The 20936-nt window shown below is 47.0% G+C and overlaps 1 protein-coding gene across 1 annotated transcript in view; it reads left to right on the forward strand.

The window, feature by feature from the left end:
- Positions 1 to 213: 213 nt before the first annotated feature.
- Positions 214 to 20936, forward strand: part of LOC143982500 (uncharacterized) — a 46137-nt gene continuing 25414 nt past the window's right edge. The window contains exon 1 of the mRNA XM_077481292.1: positions 214 to 294. Within this exon, the coding sequence (XP_077337418.1) occupies positions 246 to 294 (49 nt within the window). The 5' untranslated portion in view covers positions 214 to 245. The remainder of the gene's footprint in view (positions 295 to 20936) is intronic.

Here is a 20936-nt window from a genome sequence, read left to right on the forward strand (position 1 = left end):
CGTTGTAGAGCCAGCCAGATGAGGGTCCCCATAAGTCTCTCTTATGGGATGCAGACATTTAGTAGTATTGCCATCCATCCAGCTGTGTGTGATGTTGATGTGAATCAGGCTGGCAGTGTGGGGGGGGGTGATGTGTTTACTCTCTGATAGGATGCCATTGGGATTAAGGGATCAGTCATATTGCTGCATCCCTGCGCTGCCCCCCACTCCCATCTGTCTCTCTCTGTCTCTGATGGAAGATCTGAATGGAGATGGATTCGTCCCCCATACACCAAGGCTACCTCAAGAAATATGGTGAGTGAGCTAGTAAGCCATGCCAGCCAGCAGCCTGAGGTCATCCCTTGGTGCCGATCATTGTGATGACTCTATCTTCTCTGTATATCTACAGTGCTTATTGTATAATGTGGCGGTGATCTTGTTGGGAGCAACCTTTTTATTTAGGGGGCCTAAATGTCTGTTTCATGGGATACTAGCTGGTCTGAGAATTTAACTGTTGAACGGATATTATCCCCAGCAGTCGGGATGTTCAAGCTACTGCTTTAAAATATTTTGTTGGAACCCATCAGGACCCAACGGATTGCACATCTAGGAATGAAAGCATTCATTATTATATACCAGATTTAGAAAGCCTGGGGCCTTTCCGTGATGGAAGAGCTACTACTACATCTAGTCCATGTGAAGTAGGGACAATCTTGATTTTCATCAGGTTGTCCCATTCCAGTCCACACTTTCCAAGATATGCAACCACTTTTGGGTAAAAACATTGAATTTTGGATCTGTGTAGGACTCCGATGCATGTTTGCATATAGGGGGTTATTTACTAAAAGGAAAATCCACTTTGCACTGTAGGTGCACTTGGAAGTAAAGTCGCTATAGATCCGAGGGGGACATGTAGGAAAATAAAAAACAGCATTTTAGCTTTCACGTGATTGGATGATAAAATCAGCAGAGTTTCCCCTCATTTCAGATCCGCCCCTCAGATTCAGCGTCTGCACTTCCAAGTGCACTATCAGTGTAAAAGTGGATTTGCCTTTCGTAAAAAAAAAAAAAAAACATAGTTGTAAATTTCACATCTTTTCCATCTAGGCTGGTGGTCACACCTTGAGTCCATCACTTGTTTTTAAAAAACAAAACAAATATGTAATTTCTTAACTTCTCTGTGCAGTGATTTTGCACAGAGCAGCCCCAATCCTCCTCTTCCTCTCTGCTGCTCTGCGTGTCCATTCACACACAGAGCTGTGCCCTGGCGACACCCCCTCTCTCTCCTCAATGGCTCACTGGCTGTGATTGATGGCAGCAGGAGCCAATAACTCAGCCGATGAGGAGGTAGAGTCCCCGGAGACCTGAGGCTCTTGTGCACATCGTTGGATCACGGTAGGACTCAGGTAAGTATTGGGGGGGGGGGGGGCTGGGACGGCTGCTTATATAAGGTTTTTAACCTTAATGTAGAGAATGCATTAAGGTTAAAATAAAAACCTTCTGCCTTTAGAGCCACTTTGAGGTCTCTACTCTCAGCTTGCCTTGACACCTAGGGTTGCCACCAGCACGGGATGGAACCCAGACACAACATCAGTCCCTCCCAGCCTGTCAGTTAAATCTGCCCTCCTAGGATCGGAGCTTTTTGATAGCTTGCCTCCCTGAATGCAGTACTGTCATGGGCCAGAGGGGGGCCTCGGGAGGTAGGCTGCACCTTCTCTGATCCTGGTACCTGAATGCCTACACCTCCTGGACGATCTGGCTGCAGAGAGGCAGCGTTTGCAATGTGGGGATGTGCTGGTGTTCTATCAAGAAATGGCCTCCATCGAAAAATGCCTTAGATTGGTCTGCTCATGCGCAGAGCACAAAGCCACTCCAGCTGATATGTTGATCAGCTGGCGTGACGTCAACGCATCTGTTCATGAGAATGCAATTTAAAGGAGTAATGAGAGAGAACTGAACCCTACATTCTGTATGTACTGTGCCCTGAACCCTGCACTCTGTATATACTGTGCCCTGAACCCTGCACTCTGTATATACTGTGCCCTGAACCCTGCACACTGTATTTACTGTGCACTGAACCCTGAACTCTGTGTGTACTGTGCCCTAAACCCTGTACTCTGTATTTACTGTGCCCTAAACTGTACTCTGTATTTACTGTGCCCTAAACCCTGTACTCTGTATGTACTGGGCCCTAAAGCCTGCACTCTTTATGTACTGTGCCCTGAACCCTGCACTCTGTATGTACTGTGCCCTGAACCCTGCACTCGGTATATACTGTGCCCTGAACCCTGCACTCTGTATGTACTGTGTCTTGAACCCTGCACTCTGTATGTACTGTGTCTTGAACCCTGCACTCTGTATGTACTGTGCCCTGAACCCTGCATTCTTTATGTACTGTGCCCTGATCCCTGCACTCTGTATGTACTGTGCCCTGAACCCTGCACTCTGTATGTATTGTGCCCTAAACCCTGCACTCTGTATATACTGTGCCCTAAACCCTGCACTCTGTATATACTGTACCCTAAACCCTGCACTCTGTATATACTGTACCCTAAACCCTGCACTCTGTATATACTGTACCCTAAACCCTGCACTCTGTATATACTGTGCCCTGAACCCTGCACTCTGTATGTACTGTGCCCTGAACCCTGCACTCTGTATGTACTGTACCCTGAACCCTACACTCTGTATATACTGTGCCTTGAAACTCTTCGCTCTGTATATACTGTGCCCTGAAACCTTTCACTCTGTATATACTGTGCCCTGAACCCTGGACTCTGTATGTACTGTGTCCCGAAAACCTTTACTCTGTATATACTGTGCTCTATACCCTGCATTCTGTATATACTGTGCTCTGAACCCTGCACTCTGTATGTACTGTGCCCTGAGCCCTGCACTCTGTATGTACTGTGCCTTGAACCCTGCACTCTGTATGTACTGTGCCTTGAACCCTGCACTCTGTATGTACTGTGTCCTGAACCGTGCACTCTGTATTTACTGTGTCCTGAACCCTGCACTCTGTATGTACTGTGTCCTGAACCCTGCACTCTGTATGTACTGTGTCCTGAACCCTGCACTCTGTATGTACTGTGCCCTGAACCCTGCACTCTGTATATGCTGTGCCCTGAACCCTGCACTCTGTATATACTGTGCCCTGAACCCTGCACTCTGTATATACTGTGCCCTGAACCCTGCACTCTGTATATACTGTGCCCTGAACCCTGTATGTACTATGACCTGAACTCTGCACTCTGTATATAAGCACAACTCACAGCACAAAAAGCACAAATTATGCAATGTTAGACACACAGTCAACCTCTTGATTGCCCCTAAATGTTAACCAATTCTCAGCCAGTGTCATTAGTACAATGACAGTGTACAGTATTATCACTGTATTAGTGTCACTAGAGATGTCAGTGTCAGTCCACTAGTGTACCTCCCAGCGAGGATCTGTTAGTGACAGATTGTCCGCCACTATCACAATCACCGCTAAAGTGTTCAGGGTTTGGCTTGAAGAAAGGATGGCTACCCTATTCACGCCCCAGGTGGATATTTTGACTTGTAGTTGACTTGATGTTTTTGGGAGGTACCTAGGTCTCTGTAACAGAATTTTGTTATAATATATACCATAATATATACGGTAAACAATATGTCCAGAACTACACTTGTGAACCATGTGTAAGCTCAGTGGCCATACATGTTTCAATGCTATTATCTGAGCAACACGTTATTTAATAAAAATGATCAAAGTGGCAAACATTGGAGCAAGAATACTGTAGCTTCTATTCTGATGATTTTAGACTTGGATGAGTTAATCGTCCAGTACAGAAAATTATTGATCGGGTTGCATTAATCAGCAGCACTGAGATGTTTTTTTCATGAATTTGATCAGGACTGGTGCAAGGATTTTTAACACCCTAGGCAAAACCTCATTTTGACACCCTCATTGACTCTGCCCCTGAGTCCATCCCCTTTGCCCTCTCCATGTATACAGTGGAGGTGGCGGGGTGGAGATTTTGGTGGCGCCTCTTCACCTATTTCTTCAGTTGTGGTCCATAGGTATATGGACAGGCTAGGGTAGTATACAGACAGGCTAGGGCAGTATACAGACAGGCTAGGGCAGTATACTGACAGGCTAGGGCAGTATACAGACAGGATAGGGCAGTATACAGACAGGCTAGGGCAGTATACAGACAGGCTATGGCAGTATACAGACAGGCTAGGACAGTATAAGGACAGGCTAGGGCAGTATAAGGACAGGCTAGGGCAGTATAAGGACAGACTAGGGCAGTATACGGACAGACTAGGGCAGTATACAGACAGGCTAGGACAGTATACGGACAGGCTAGGGCAGTATACGGACAGGCTAGGGCAGTATACGGACAGGCTAGGGCATTATACGGACAGGCTAGGGCATTATACAGACAGGCTAGGACAGTGTACAGACAGGCTAGGACAGTGTACAGACATGGTAGGACAGTATACAGACAGGGTAGGACAGTATACAGACAGGCTAGGACAGTATACAGACAGGCTAGGACAGTATACAGACAGGCTTGGACAGTATACAGACAGGCTAGGACAGTATACAGACAGGCTAGGACAGTATACAGACAGGCTTGGACAGTATACAGACAGGCTAGGACAGTATACAGACAGGGTAGGACAGTATACAGACAGGCTAGGACAGTATACAGACAGGCTTGGACAGTATACAGACAGGCTTGGACAGTATAAAGACAGGCTAGGGCAGTATGCAGACAGGCCTGGACAGTATACGGACATGCTTGGACAGTATACGGACAGGCTAGGGCAGTATACGGACAGGCTAGGGGATGTATACAGACAGGCTAGGGGATGTATACAGACAGGCTAGGGGATGTATACAGACAGGCTAGGGGATGTATACAGACAGGCTAGGGGATGTATACAGACAGGCTAGGACAGTATACGGACAGGCTAGGACAGTATACGGACAGGCTAGGATAGTATATGGACAGGCTAGGACAGTATACAGATAGGCTGGGGCAGTATAAGGACAGGCTAGGGCAGTATAAGGACAGGCTAAGGCAGTATACGGAGAGGCTAGGGCAGTATACAGACTGGCTAGGGCAGTATACAGACAGGCTAGTACAGTATACAGACAGGCTAGGGCAGTATACAGACAGGCTAGGGCAGTATACGGATAGGCTAGGGCAGTATACGGGCAGGCTGGGGCAGTATACGGACAGGCTGGGGCAGTATACAGGTAGGCTGGGGCAGTATACAGGTAGGCTGGGGCAGTATACAGGCAGGCTTGGGCAGTATACAGGCAGGATGGGGCAGTTTACAGACAGGCTGGGGCAGTATATAGGCAGGCTGGGGCAGTATACAGACAGGCTAGGGCAGTATACAGGCAGGCTGGGCATTATACAAGCAGGCTAGGGCAGCATACAGGCAGGCTAGGGCAGTATACAGGCAGGCTGGGCAGTATACAAGCAGGCTAGGGCAGCATACAGGCAGGCTATGGCAGTATATAGACAGACGGCCTCATCATTATTTAGATCGGGGGAGGGGGCAGATGGGTGTCCCCGGGCACTGTGTAGACCTCACCTGATGCTGAGGGATAAGACTCCTCCTCCTGGGCACTGCGCCAGGACCCGCCATACCTGGGGATACTGCAGACAAGAGGAGGGGGAGGTGTTGATAGTCAGACAGCCAGACCCGGGCAACTTCCCTTATTTTTGGGGAGACACAGGGAGAGGGGGCCTGTCCATGGAGAGAGTCTCCTTTCCTTCTCAGGCTGTCCCGCACAGCCAGCCAATGAAGAGGAGGCACCTCCAGCGCCCCCGACTGGTGTGCGCTCTAGGCCGGTGCCTACCTTGCCTATTGGTAGTGCTGGCCTTGAATTTGATCCACTTCCCTGGTGTCGTAGTGAATGAATAGGTTGTCAGCTATAGATTGAAATCAGGAGATAAATATCAGGAAATCAATCGAAAAGTAAATCAATCATTTATCAAAGTGTGTATAGCCACCATAAGGGACATCACAAAGTGCCATAGCTCATAACAATCAGCCAGCAATCATTGTCATTTTTTTGACCACTCTGAACTGATGAAAGGTTTTCTGAGTTGCTGTCCTTTATCAGTCATCACATTACTCTTTGTACTGCCCTAATAAAGGGTAACTCTAGCCATACAGCTAAATCACAGTTGAGACACTTGTATGGGGGTTGTTTTTTGACAAAATATTTGTATTTCTGTTCAGTCGCTGCTTTGAGTCACATGCCTTTCCCATAATAGATTGACCAGTGGAGAGGGCATGACACCCCTATTCCGAGCCTGCACCTCTGGCCACGCCTCCTCCATCTCCTTATTAGCTCACTGGCTGTGATTGACAGCAGCAGGAGCCAATGGCCAATTTGCCAAAAACCAATCAGGAATGCAAGTCCCCAGAGAGGCAAGGCTTTCTTGGACATCGCTGGATCGAGAGGGGGCTCAGGTAAGTAATAGGGGGGTCTGGGGGCTCCTGCACACAAGGTTTTTTACCTAAAATGCACAAAGGTAAAAATATGGTGCCTTTACAACCACTTTAACTAGCTATGGACCGCCCGCCGCAATTGTACTGCGGCAAGTTGGCTCCCCTGCATGAATCATCGACATTGTACGTCGGGCATGTACACAAAGATTTTCCCATTCACGAGCAGGGGAGGCAACCAGAGGGCTGGCCGACTCAATGTCTGGCGGCCACCCACGATCGCTTTAGGAGACATGCAGAATGGAGATCTGTCAATGTAAACAAACAGATCTCTGTTCTGTCAGGGGAAGAGAGACAATTTGTCTGTTCCTAGTAATTAGGAACAGGGATCTTTCTCCTCCTCCAGTCAGCCCAGCCCCCATACAGTTAGCAACACCTCCCAGGGAACACACTTAACCCCTTGATCGTCCTAGTTTTAAACTCTTCCCTGCCAGTGACATGTATACATGTCGCTGTATAAATATCACTGGTCCCAAAAAAGTGTCAAAAGTATTCGATCTGTCCGTCGCAATGTCGCAGTCCAGCTAAAACTTGCAGATCACCACCATTACTGGTAAAAAAAAAAATTTAAAAGCCATAAATCTATCCCATAGCTTGTAGACACTATAACTTTTGCGAAAATCAATCAATATACACTTATTTGTTTTACCAAAAATATGTAACAGAATACATATTGATTTAAACTGAGGAAGAAATTTGTTTTTTAAAATTTGGAGGGATATTTATTATAGCAAAAAGTAAAAAATATATTTTTTTTTGTTAAAAAATTTCCGCTCGTTTTTGAAATAAAATAAAATACAATACCCCCTTAATAAGTACAGCGTCTCGGTACCGCGCAATTGTCAGTTAATGCGATGCAGTGACGCTGTGACGTATCGTAAAAAATGGTCTGGTCCTTAAGGGGGCAATTTCTTTTGGTCCTTAAGCGGGTAATATTACAAGAACAAAATGCCGCGTACACACGACCGGATTTTCCGGGAGACTAGGTCTGACGGAATCAGTCCGTCGGACAATACGATCGTGTGTGGGCTAGTCCAATCGTTTTTCGTTTTAAAAATCTGAGGAACCTAGAAATAGAACATGTTTCAAATCTGTCCGACGGACTCAATTCCTAGCGGGAAAACCGTTCGTCTGTGTGCTGGTCAGACGGACCAAATGCGACGCAAGGGCAGCTATTGGCTACTGGCTATTGAATGTCCCTTTTTAGTCCCGTCTTACGTCATCACGTTCAAAACGAATGGACTTTCGAATGGACTTAGATACTTAACACTCGCTTAACGAAATGGGGTTCATATTTTGTCTCACATTTTCTAAACGAATCCTTGGTATTAATTCTAATAATTTTACACATCATCTCTTCTCTAGAGGAGTAGTACACGATCCAGTATCATCTCTCCACCCCTGTTCAGTGCCTGGGTATATTGTGTGTCCTGCTGAAGATTAGTGTCACTGCTACAGATATAATTGCTTTTTAATCCATAGAAACTGTTCCTGAGCTCTGGGAACGTCCTGTAATCCACACATGTCCGAGAGCTCAGAATAAATATGAGAACGAGACGGCAGGCAGAATCGAATACATCTAGAGGGACAGACAGACCTCCGCCGAATGAATATCTCCCAAGCAGTCTCAAGCCCCATACACGCGATCAGATTTTCCGACGGGAAATGTTCAATGTCAGGCTGTTGGCGGAAAATCCGACCGTGTGTACGCTCCATCGGACAATTGTTGTCGAACTTTCTGCCAACAAATGTTGGATAACATGTCTTCAAATTTTCCGCCAACAAATGTGTGTTGTCGGATTTTCTGAGTGTGTGTACACAAGTCTGTCGGACACAAGTCCAAAGTACAAACACGCATGCTCGGAAGCAGAAGCGGTCGGTCTTGTAAACTGGCATTCGTAATGGAGAATTAACATTCGTGACGTGGCAAATTATGAAATCTCCAAATGCAGCGCACAATTCTCTTCTTCTTTAATGGGATAATAATAAAGCTGCTTTGCTGGTGATACTGATGGAATTATTGCAAACTAATTTTCAAAGGCTTTTTTTTTCAAGTGATATATTATTATTATGTTTTTTTTTATTTTTATTTTTTTTATTTGTGCACGTTACCACAACACCATTATCCTGTAGTTTTTATGAACAAAGATACAACTATGTTGGTGTCCCTTGTTAATTTTACATTGTATTTTTTTTAAATGTAACTGCCTACTCCCAAACTGTCATTTGAAGTAAAACACATAGACAAGTATTATTCTCCACAATTGTTTTTATTGTGCATTAAAAAAATAAATTAGACATGCTATCTGCCAATAGAACTTAACCAAAAAGTGCATTCTATGCATCCAAAAATATAGAAAATATACCAAATCAAATCATTATTCAACTAAACAAATAATGTCAAAGCAATAACTCCAAGGCCAATAATAAATAACACGTTATCTCCTCCGATTACTGTCTGGTTGACGAACATCCGTTCAGAAACGAACTGAAAAGCGCTAAATGAAAACGCAAAATGAAAAGTGTGAATCAACACTCACCAAACTTCTAGTAACACGAAATTAGCAGAAGGAGCCCAAAGGGTGGTGCTAAAGAGCTGAAAAACCACGTAGTACGTCACTACGTTCGTAATTGTTGGCCAACATTTTTGTGACCGAGTGTATGCAAGATGGGTTTGAGCCAACACTCTTTGGACAAAATTCCACCTTTTTGTTGTCAGAAAGTCTGATCATGTGTACGAGGCATATAAACTCAGGATTCTTTATGTATTGTCGTTACAGAGAGTTGAGTTCCTTTGGCAAACTTTCTTGGAGTCTGTCCTCAGCCCCCCTTTACAGCACAGTTCCCCCTTTATATCAATGTCCTCACTTCCCCTTCACATCACAGCCCCCCCCCCCCCCCTTTACACCACAGTGTTCCTTTACAGTGCAGTCCCATTTATATCACAATTCCCTGTTACATTAACCACTTGTCGACCGCCGCACGACGATGTACGTCGACAGAATGGCACGGGCAGGCATAAGGGCTTACATGTACGTCCTTGCCTGCCCGCGGGTCGGGGGCCCGATCGGGCCCCCGCCCGGTGCCTGCGGCGGTCGGTATTCGTTCGGGAGCGATCCCGGACGAGGGGACGGCCATTCATTCATGGCCACCCCCTCGCGATCGCTCCCGACGAATGAAAATGTCCCGTGACATCACTTCCTCTCCTGTAATGTAAACACAGGAGAGGAAGTGATGTATTCTCTCCTCTGTGTCGGTATTTTTCGTTCCGGCACCGAGGAGAGAGCATCGGTGAGTTGCACAAGCACTACACTACACAGTAGAACATGCCAGGCACACTCACACCCCCCCTTTACCCCCCGATCACCCCCCAATTACCCCTGCCCCCCCAGTCACAGTGACACCAATTGCTTTTTTTTTTTTTTTTTTTTTTTTTGCATTGGTGTCATTTGTGACTGTAATAACTGTTAGGGCAGTTAGGGTTAGCCCCCTTTAGTTCTAATGTGCCCCCCTAACCCCCCCAATAAAGGTTTAACCCCGTGATCACCCCCCCTCGCCAGTGTCACTAAGGCTGGGTTCACATTGCAGCGGTTTATTAGAACGAATGTGATTCGCACCGCACTGCAGTGCAAATCACATCCGATCTCTGTGCGATTCGAGTTCAGCCATACAGATAGTATGGCTGAATTCGTGTCGCACCCGCCGCACCCGCCGCAAATTCGCACGGGACCCTTTTTTTGGCCCGCAGCAGAATCGGATCGCATGGGTGTTCACACCATGCGATCCGAGTTTGCAGATCGCACTGCGATATGCGAACTGATCTGGGGGTGTCATTAACATTTCACTGACACTCCCAGCAGTTCGCATAGGGCAGTGTGAACTGCCGCCGGGAGGCATGCGATGCGGGAACCCGCCGCGGATTCGTGGCATTCCCGCATCGCTCCAGTGTGAACCCAGCCTAATAAGCGATCGTTTTTCTGATCGCTGTATTAGTGTCACAGGTGACGCTAGTTAGGCAGGTATGTATTTAGGTTCGCCGCAGCTTTTTATAGCGCCAGGGACCCCCATATACTACCGCATAAAGCCCCCTGATTGCCCCCTAGTTAACCCTTTCACCAGTGATTACCATATAACTGTTACAGGTGACGCTGGTTGGTTAGTTATTTTTTTATAGTTTCAGGGCACCCGCCATTTATTACCTAATAAAGGTTTAACCCCCTGATCACCCGGCGGGTGTCATTTGTGACTGTAATAACTGTTAGGGCAGTTAGGGTTAGCCCCCTTTAGTTCTAAGGTACCCCCCTAACCCCCCCAATAAAGGTTTAACCCCGTGATCACCCCCCGTCGCCAGTGTCACTAAGGCTGGGTTCACATTGCAGCGGTTTATGAGAACGGATGTGATTCGCACCGCACTGCAGTGCAAATCACATCCGATCTCTGTGCGATTCGAGTTCAGCCATACAGATAGTATGGCTGAATTCGTGTCGCACCCGCCGCACCCGCCGCAAACTCGCACGGGACCCTTTTTTTGGTCCGCAGCAGAATCGGATCGCATGGGTGTTCACACCATGCGATCCGAGTTTGCAGATCGCACTGCGATATGCGAACTGATCTGGGGGTGTCATTAACATTTCACTGACACTCCCAGCAGTTCGCATAGGGCAGTGTGAACTGCCGCCGGGAGGCATGCGATGCGGGAACCCGCCGCGCATTCGTGGCGTTCCCACATCGCTCCAGTGTGAACCCAGCCTAATAAGCGATCGTTTTTCTGATCACTGTATTAGTGTCACAGGTGACGCTAGTTAGGCAGGTAGGTATTTAGGTTCGCCGCAGCTTTTTATAGCGCCAGGGACCCCCATATACTACCGCATAAAGCCCCCTGATTGCCCCCTAGTTAACCCTTTCACCAGTGATCACCATATAACTGTTACAGGTGATGCTGGTTGGTTAGTTATTTTTTTTATAGTTTCAGGGCACCCGCCATTTATTACCTAGTCTCACTAGTGTACCCCTAAATTTAGGGGTGTCTACTTTCCAAAATGGGGTCATTTGGGGGGGGTTTGTGCCATCTTGGCATTTTATGGCCTTCAAAACTGTAACGCCCTTAGAAAGCCTGAAGGCGGTGCTTGGTTTTCGGGGCCCCGTACGCGACTAGGCTCCCAAAAAGTCCCACATATGTGGTATCCCCGTACTCAGGAGAAGCAGCAGAATTTTTTTTGGGGTGTCATTTCACATATGCCCATGGCATGCGTGAGCAATATATCATTTAGTGACAACTTTGTGAAAAAAAAAAAAAAAAAGTTTGTAATATTCCCGCAACTTGTGGCAAAATATAAAATATTCCATGGACTCAACATGCCTCTCAGCAAATAGCTTGGGGTGTCTACTTTCTAAAATGGGGTCATTTGTGGGGGTTTTGTGCCATCTTGGCATTTTATGGCCTTCAAAACTGTAATAGGTAGTGAGGAGTGAAGTCAAATATTTACGCCCTTAGAAAACCTGAAGGCGGTTCTTAGTTTTCGGGGCCCCGTACGTGGCTAGGCTCCCAAAAAGTCCCACATATGTGGTATCCCCGTACTCAGGAGAAGCAGCAGAATTTATTTTGGGGTGTCATTTCACATATGCCTATAGCATGTGTGAGCAATATATCATTTAGTGACAACTTTGTGAAAAAAAAATAAAAAAAAATTAAAGTTTGTAATTTTCCCGCAACTTGTGGCAAAATATAAAATATTCCATGGACTCAAAATGCCTCTCAGCAAATAGCTTGGGGTGTCTACTTTCTAAAATGGGGTCATTTGTGGGGGTTTTGTGCCATCTTGGCATTTTATGGCCTTCAAAACTGTAATAGGTAGTGAGAAGTGAAATCAAAAATTTACGCCCTTAGAAAGCCTGAAGGAGGTGCTTGGTTTTCGGGGCCCCGTACGCGGCTAGGCTCCCAAAAAGTCCCACATATGTGGTATCCCCATACTCAGGAGAAGCAGCAGAATTTATTTTGGGGTGTCATTTCACATATGCCCATAGCATGTGTGAGCAATATATCATTTAGTGACAACTTTGTGTAAAAAAAAAAAAAAAATTTTTTTTGTCATTATTCAATCGCTTGAGGCAAAAAAATAAAATATTCAATGGGCTCAACATGCCACTTATCAATTTCCTTAGGGTGTCTACTTTCCAAAATGGGGTCATTTGGGGGGGTTTTGTACTGCCCTGCCATTTTAGCACCTCAAGAAATGAGATAGGCAGTCGTAAACTAAAAGCTGCGTAAATTCCAGAAAACGTACCTTAGTTTGTAGATGTGACAACTTTTGCGCAAACCAATAAATATACAATTATTGACTTTTTTTTTACCAAAGACATGTGGCTGAATACATTTTGGCCTAAATGTATGACTAAAATTGAGTTTATTGGATTTTTCTAATAACAAAAAGTAGAAAATATCATTTTTTTTCAAAATTTGCGGTCTTTTTACGTTTATATCGCAAAAAATAAAAATCGCAGAGGCAATCAAATACCATCAAAAGAAAGCTCTATTTGTGGGAAGAAATGGACGCAAATTTTGTTTGGGTACAACATTGCATGACCGCGCAATTACCAGTTAAAGCAGCGCAGTGCCAAATTGTAAAAAGACCTCTGGTCATTTACCAGCAAAATGGTCCGGTCTGAAGGTGGTTAATGTAACGGAGACTGCTCTGTAAAGGGGGCACTGTAATGTAAGGGGACTGCACTATAAAGGGGAGCTGTGATGTACAGGGGACTTCTCTGTGATATAAAGGGGGCTCCATGATTACAGTGCCCCTGTACAGTGCAGTCCCCTTTATGTTACAGTGCCCTAGCAATCACAGCCTCCTCCATCACAGTGCCCCTGCAGCCTGCCTCCCCCCCATCTCTAACGTGACACTTCCCCATCCTATTGTTTGCTTCCCCTGGACTCATACCTTTGGCAGGGCAGAGGCTGTGATCAGTCCCTGTGTCTTCTCCCAGCTCCCCCACTAGCCCAACAATGTTATCCTCTCAGCAGGGCAGGGGGGTAGAAGGATCTCTCCTTTCCGATCTGCAGCTCGATCCGATTCCGCATTCCAATCCACTCCCTGATTGGATGACATTGTCGGCCAGGTGGACGGAGGAGCCAGGAGAGGACAAACAGGCATGTGACAGCCCTGTGTGGCCCTGTCATCAACAGGCCACAGACTGGCACTGGCCTGTGGCCCGGGGGTTGGGGACCCCTGCTTTACAGGTTACCAGTTTAAAATTACACGGGAGGTCTGGTGATAGAATTATTGCTCTCGCTCTGACGTTCACATGTGTGGTGCAATTTCTGTTTACATATGCATATGGGACCGATGTGTGCATTCACCTTTGCGCGTGATAAAAAAAAAAAATCATTTCATTTTTTTTTTAAATCACTGTACCTTTATTTTTAGTTTTTTTTATCAACTTTATTGTTGTTCATCGCTTGTGATAGCATGGGCCTTGACAGGTCCTCTTTATGGAGAAATCTGGGGTCTTTTAGACCCCAGATTTTTTATCTGGCCTCCGAAGCATCAGACATTTCAGAACCTCCTAGACTCATCACATGTCTGAGGAGGAATCCCTACACTGTCCTGAAACATTACTTATCTATGTGATTATATAAGAAAAAACAGCTGTGCACTGAAACAAGCTTGTTGGTGTGCTGGTGACATATCGTTTTCAATTTGGTAGAATAACTCTGCAGACACTGTGTGATCTGTTCACTGTCAAAGGTTGCTGAGGTCCAAATTCCACCTTTGGCTTGGCTTAAGGGGCCTGCAACAATGGATCAAAATACAAAACAATATTTATTTGATCTTGAAAGAAAATTACAATGAAACTTTCTTTAATTGTTTACAAAAGATTGAAAAAGAAAATCAAAGAAATGAAAGCCTTATGCCGCGTACACGCGAATGGACTTGGCCACACACAATATACCCAGGCACTGAACGGGGTGGAGAGATGATACTGGATCGTGTACTACTCCTCTAGAGAAGAGATGATGTGTAAAATGATTAGAATTGATACCAAGGGTTCATTTAGAAAATGTGAGACAAAATGTGAACCCCATTTCGCTAAGTGAGTGTTAAGTAACTAAGTCCGTTCGAAAATCCATTCGTTTTGTACGTGATGACGTAAACGGGACTAAATAAGGAAGTTCAATAGCTGGTAACCAATAGCTTCCCTTGCGTCGTATTTGGTCAGTCGGACCAGTACACAGGCGAACGGTTTTCCAGATTTTAGTCCGTCGGAATTGAGTCCGTCGGATAGATTTGAAACATGTTCTAATTCTAGGTCTGTCTGATTTTGTTTTTGAAAAAACGATCGGATTAGCCCACACATGATCCGATTGTCCGACGGACTGATCCTGTCGGACCTAGTCTGCCGGAAAGTCCAGTCGTGTGTACGCAGCATTACATAAAAGACTCTATAGAGAAAATACATTAATGTAATGTACACAATAACATCTTAATGTACATAAACCATAGACATCTGGTTCACATAACAGTTTGGAGTTGATTTACTAAAGGAAAATCCACTATGCACTACAAGTGCACTTGGACGTGCAGTCACTGTAGATCTGTGGGGAGGATCCTAAATGAGGGGAAGCTCTGCTGATTTCTATCATGCAATCATGTGCAAGCAAAAATGTTTTTTTTTAATTGTCCTTGCATGTCCCCCTCAGATCTACAGTGACTGTGCTTCCAAATGAATTTGCAGTGCACTTGTAGGGCACAGTGGATTTGCCTTTAGTATATAACCCCCATTGTCTCTTAAAAGCTCACCTTTCAGCTGTTGTTTGTAAAAAAATGTTGGTGCAACCTATGTGCGTGTAATGTACAATGATGGTCATCTATATCTAGCAGCTGACATGCACACTACTTAGTTCAAAGTTATCCCACTAGATCACATGCACAAGACACCTCCAGAAACCTGCAAGAGGTGCCCCAAGGTATCGACTGTCTAGTGGCCTCCACAGAGTTTAGTTTGGTCTTGAACACAAGCAAGGAAATTTGCAAATACCATAGAAAGAAATCCCTGGAATTGTCTTATAAGAACTCATTCCAGGCATGCTAGTGCATGATATCCAGAGGGAAGGAACCCAAGAACCCAGGAACCCTAGAGGCACTTAAACCCCCCTCCTGCCCAGACCAATTTTTAGCTTTCAGCGCTGTCACATTTTGAATGACAATTGCGTGGTCATGCATGTACTCAAATTACATTTTTATCATTTTTTTTCAAACAAATAGAGCTTTCTTTTGGTGCTATTTAATCACCACTTGGGTTTTCATTTTAATTTGCAAAACAGTTAATTTTTCTCCTTCATTCGCTAATGAGGCTGCACTGATGGGCAATGATAGGCTGCACTGATGGGCACTGATGGACCCTGATGGGCTGCACTGATAGGCACAGATAAGGCTACACTGATAAGACAGCACTGATGGGACCTGATACGTGACACTGATGAGTGGCACTGATGTGTGGCACTAATGGGTGACACTAAGAGGAGTCTCTGATAGATGGCACTGATGGACACTGATAGATGGCACTGATGGGCACTGGTAGGTGGCATTGATAGGCAGCACTGGTGATGAGGCACTGATTGGTGACATTTATAGGTGGCAATGCGGGCACTGATAGGTGGCACTGTGGGCACAGATCGGTGATACTGTGGGCACTGATGGGGGGTACTGTGGGCACTGGTAGGTGGAGCCGGTGGGCACTGATAGGCAGCACTGTTGTGCACTGGTAGGTGGCACTGACAGGTGGCACAGGTGGGCACAGAACTCTGCAGAGGCTATCCATGATCGGAATCAATGTCCCTCTCACAGCCACCTGTGATCGTTTTTTTTTTTTCTCGCGCTATCAGCGATTAGCGGCTCTGTTTACATCACATGATCAGCTGTCATTGGCTGATCACATGGTAAGGGGTCGGGATCACAGAGCGTGTCGTGCGCCCTGCAGGGGGTGCACAGGCTGGTCGAGCATGGGATAACGTCTATTGACGCCCTCCCACCACAGCAAGTCTGCACTGTAGCCATCATTCGGCTATAGTGCGGATCGGAAGAGGTTAAGGTTAAACCTCTTTTATTTTAATTTTAATGAGTGGCCACGTGTCTTGTTAAACTCCCTTCCATGAAAAAGTTTTATCTCTATTGTGGGGTCACCAGTATGGTATTTATAAATTAATAAATAATAGCTGCCAGCACCGCAGACTTACTGCAACAAACAAAATGGTGTAATAATAAAAAAGGTGCAGCACTTAGATTATATATATGGCAATATCTATATAATCTTTTACCAGTGTAAAAAATATATAATAAAATACAATCAACATTAATAGTGATAAAAAACTCCTCATAAATTAACACTATTAATGATTCTATGTTTTAGACAACACTATATCCAAATATACAAAAAACATTTTTTTATATTTGTATATCCACCAAAGTAAACGTGTTAAGAGTCCATAAGTGAAACAATATGGTGACAAAGTACAATATCTTGAGAAGTTATAGTGACTTCAGTGAATGCTTTGCAGAAATCCACCACCACTTGAGAGGAGGCTTACCAGATGTTATGGACCCAGTTAGGTATATACCTAGTGAGTAGGGATGAGCTTCGTGTTCGAGTCGAACATACGTTCAACTCGAACATCGGCTGTTCGCCTGTTCGGTGAATTCCGAACATTATGGGCCGTTCACGTCAAATTCGTGTGGCGCTCACGGCCCACAATGCACTGCGATGGCGCAGTGCATTGCTGGCTCATGATTGGCCAAGCATGCACTGTGACCCCGCATGCTTGGCCAATCACAGCGCCAGCAGCGAGGAGAGCCATGATTGGCCACAGGCAGGATGCCTGTGGCCAATCATAGCTCAGGCTGTGTAGTACACGCCCCACACTATATAAGGCCGCCAGCGCGGCGGCCTTGTGTAGTGTGTTGGCGTCTGAAGCAGTTAGTGGGTGTTCTGTGTACCTTCAACACAGTATACACCGATCGTTATCGGCCGATTTTTCGATCTTGCTCTTCTGTAGAGCTTGCAGTCAGTGTTAGGAGCTTGTGCGTGCTGTCTGCGTGCTCTGTACCCAGTACAAACTGCTATATCCACCTACATAGCTCTTCTCTATTTGAGCCATCTGCCATCTGCAGGAGTTATTGGAAGTTGTGTGTGCCTCCAGCACAGCACAGTATACATCTGTATTTACCCTTTATTGCTGTTCTCTAATAGAGCCATCTGCAGGGCTTAGTGGGTGTTGTGTGCCTCCAGTACAGTATACCCCTTTATCTACCCTTTATTGCTGGTGTTCTATAATAAAGGCATCTGCAGGAGTTAGTGGGTGTTGTGTGCCTCCAGCACAATATACACTACCCAATTGCTGTTTTCCCAACTCCCTTCAGGTCATTACCATGTCTGGAAGGCCAGCAAGGAGAGGCAGACAGGCATGAGCCGATAAAAGAGGGCAAGCAGGCTCTGTGTCTAGAGACAACAGTGCTGGTCGTGGACGCAGTGCATCGCCATCAGCACATGGCCATGGGACACGCTTGTCCTTCTTTCCGGCAGCTGGACATGTTGAGCCGCAACATGTCAACGACTTGGTAGAGTGGATGACCAAGCCCTCTTCATCCTCCTCATCCTCTCTCACCCAGTCTCAGGGTACTAGCAAAGCAGCTGCCAACGCATCGTCTTCCCTCGTCTCAATGTCATCATCAGTGACTCCTTCCCTAGACCCACCACGTCCTCCTGAGGAGTCTCCTGAACTCTTTGAGCACAGTGTTGGGTACATGCTCCAGGAGGATGCCCAGTGTTTTGTAGGCTCTGATGATGACACTCAGCTAGAGGAAGGCAGTAGTGTGAATGCAGAGAGAGGGGATGCTCAAGAAGGACAGCAATCTGGCAGTCATGTTCCACAAGCTGCAGCATACTGACAGGTTTGCTACAGCGATGAAGAGGGAGGGGATGATGAGGGCACTGACTCCACGTGGGTGCCTGGTAGGAGAGAGGAGGAGGAGGAGGAGGAGGAGGCACATGTCCAACGAGGCAGGATGCCCTCCGGGGGCCAGCTTAGGGTCAGCACACCGACTGAATCACACATCAGAGCTCCGCCTGTGCAGGGCGCTGCCTCTGCGCGTTATTCTAAAAGTTCTTTGGTGTGGGCCTTTTTTGAGACGAGTGCATCAGATCGCACTGCTGCTATTTGCAACATATGTCTCAAGCGTATCTCGCGTGGCCAAAACATCAGCCGCTTGGGCACCACATGCTTGACCAGACATATGTTGACCTGCCATGCAGCTCGCTGGCAAGCGCACCTCAAAGACCCACACCAAAGAACAAAGCGGACCTCTCCTTGCTCCTCATCAGCTGGCATCTCCAACCCCACTAGACCTTCAGTCCTCTCTGAAACCTGCTCTGAGAGGAATGAAGGTGTAGAATTAGGTGTGTCACAGCCAAGTGCTTCCGGGCACTCTGCTAGCAGTACACCCACGTCCGATTATAGCAGACAAATGTCCCTGCCCCAGCTGCTGGACCGGCGAAAGAAGTTTACTCCCAGCCATCCACATGCCCAGCGGTTGAATGCTAGCTTGGCTAAATTGCTAGCACTTCAACTGCTGCCTTTTCAGTTGGTAGACTCGGCCCCCTTCCGTGAGTTTGTACAATGTGCGGTTCCTCAGTGGCAGGTCCCCAAACGCCACTTTTTCTCACGGAAGGCGATTTCGGCTCTCTACCGGCATGTGGAAGGCAATGTCCTTGCCTCGCTGGACAGGGCGGTCAGCGGTAAGGTGCATATTACCGCTGACTCATGGTCCAGCAGGCATGGACAGGGACTTTACCTGTCTTTCACGGCCCATTGGGTCACTCTTCTGGCAGCTGGGAAGGATGCAGGACAAGGTGCAGTAGTGTTGGAGGTTGTTCCGCCACCACGCCTCCAAAATGCTACTATTGGTTGTGACACACCTCTCTCCTCCACCCCCTCCTCTTCTTCTTCCTCCATGGCCTCTTCCAGTGCTCTTTCCTCAGAACCAGCGGTGCTCCGTAGGCGTTCCAGGGGCTGCGCAAGTACGCAGGAAAAACAATGCCATGCCGTGCTTGCGCTGGTTTGTTTGGGGGACAGGAGCCACACTGGGGCGGATGTTTTGTCAGCTGTGCCTTGTGTAGCTCACGTCTTTAAAGCGGGAGTCCGCCGGGAGTCAGCGTTTTTTTTTTTTTTTTAAAAGCCAGCAGCTACAAATACTGCAGCTGCTGACTTTTAAAATAATGACACTTACCTGTCCAGCGCGCCCGCGATGTCGGCACCCGAAGCCGATCTCTCGATCATCTCTCGGGTGCTGCCGCCGCCATCTTGGGTATAGGAATCAGGAAGTGGAGCCTTTCGGCTTCATTTCCCGGTTCCCTACTGCGCATGCGTGAGTCGCCCTGCACAATAAGGATGGACCCGCTGCCTCTGGGATCTGTGTGTTTCCCAGCAGGCAGCGGGGGACTTTCAGAAAGAGGCGTAATCTATGCCCCTTTCCGCAGAGAGCTATCCCGGAAGTGGGTGCAGATACCTGTACTGTACAGGTACCTGCACCCCCCTCCCCCCTGAAAGGTGCCAATTGTGGCGCCGGAGGGGGGGAGGAATCCAATGAGCGGAAGGTCCACTTTAGGGTGGACCTCCGCTTTAACCTGGTGGTGCAGCGGTTCTTGGGCAGGTACCCGGGCTTACAGGATGTCCTGAAGCAGGCCAGGAAAGTCTGTGTGCATTTCCGCCGATCATTTAATGCCTGTGCTCAGCTGGCTGAGCTCCAAAGGGAGTTGAACCTGCCCAAGAACCGCCTTATATGTGACATGCCCACCAGGTGGAACTCAACTTTGGCCATGCTGCAGCGGCTGCACACGCAGCAGAGGTCCATCAATGAGTACCTGTGCGACTACGGCACCAGGACAGGGTCAGGGGAGCTCGGTTTTTTCTCACCACGCCAGTGGGGCATGATCAGGGATGCATGCACTGTCCTGTCACCGTTTGAGGAGCTCACAAGGATGGTGAGCAGTGACAGTGCATGCATCAGTGACACTGTACCTCTTGTCCACCTCTTGGAGCATACGCTGCGTGGAATAATGGACAGGGCACTTGAGGCAGAACAGAGGCAGGAAGAGGAGGACTTCCTTGCCTCTCAAGGCCCCCTTTATCCAGACAGTGTTCCTGCTGTGCCACCCATCACACAGAAAGAGGATGAGGAGGAGGAGGAGAAGGAGGAGGATGATTGTGTCAGCATGGAGGTGGAGGCTGGCACTCAGCATCAGCAGCAGCAGCAGTCTTGTAGGGATGATTTACAGTCCCAAGAAACCCGTGGACTTGTACGTGGCTGGGTGGAGGTAGCTGTGGATCATGTTGTCCTTAGTGACCCAGAGGACTCCGGACCGAATGCCTCAGCTAACCTACGCTGCAT

This window comes from Lithobates pipiens, unplaced genomic scaffold (assembly GCF_037356315.1).
Source record: "Lithobates pipiens isolate NorthernLeopardFrog02 unplaced genomic scaffold, aLitPip1_a1.2 Scaffold_1, whole genome shotgun sequence".
NCBI lineage: Eukaryota > Metazoa > Chordata > Amphibia > Anura > Ranidae > Lithobates > Lithobates pipiens.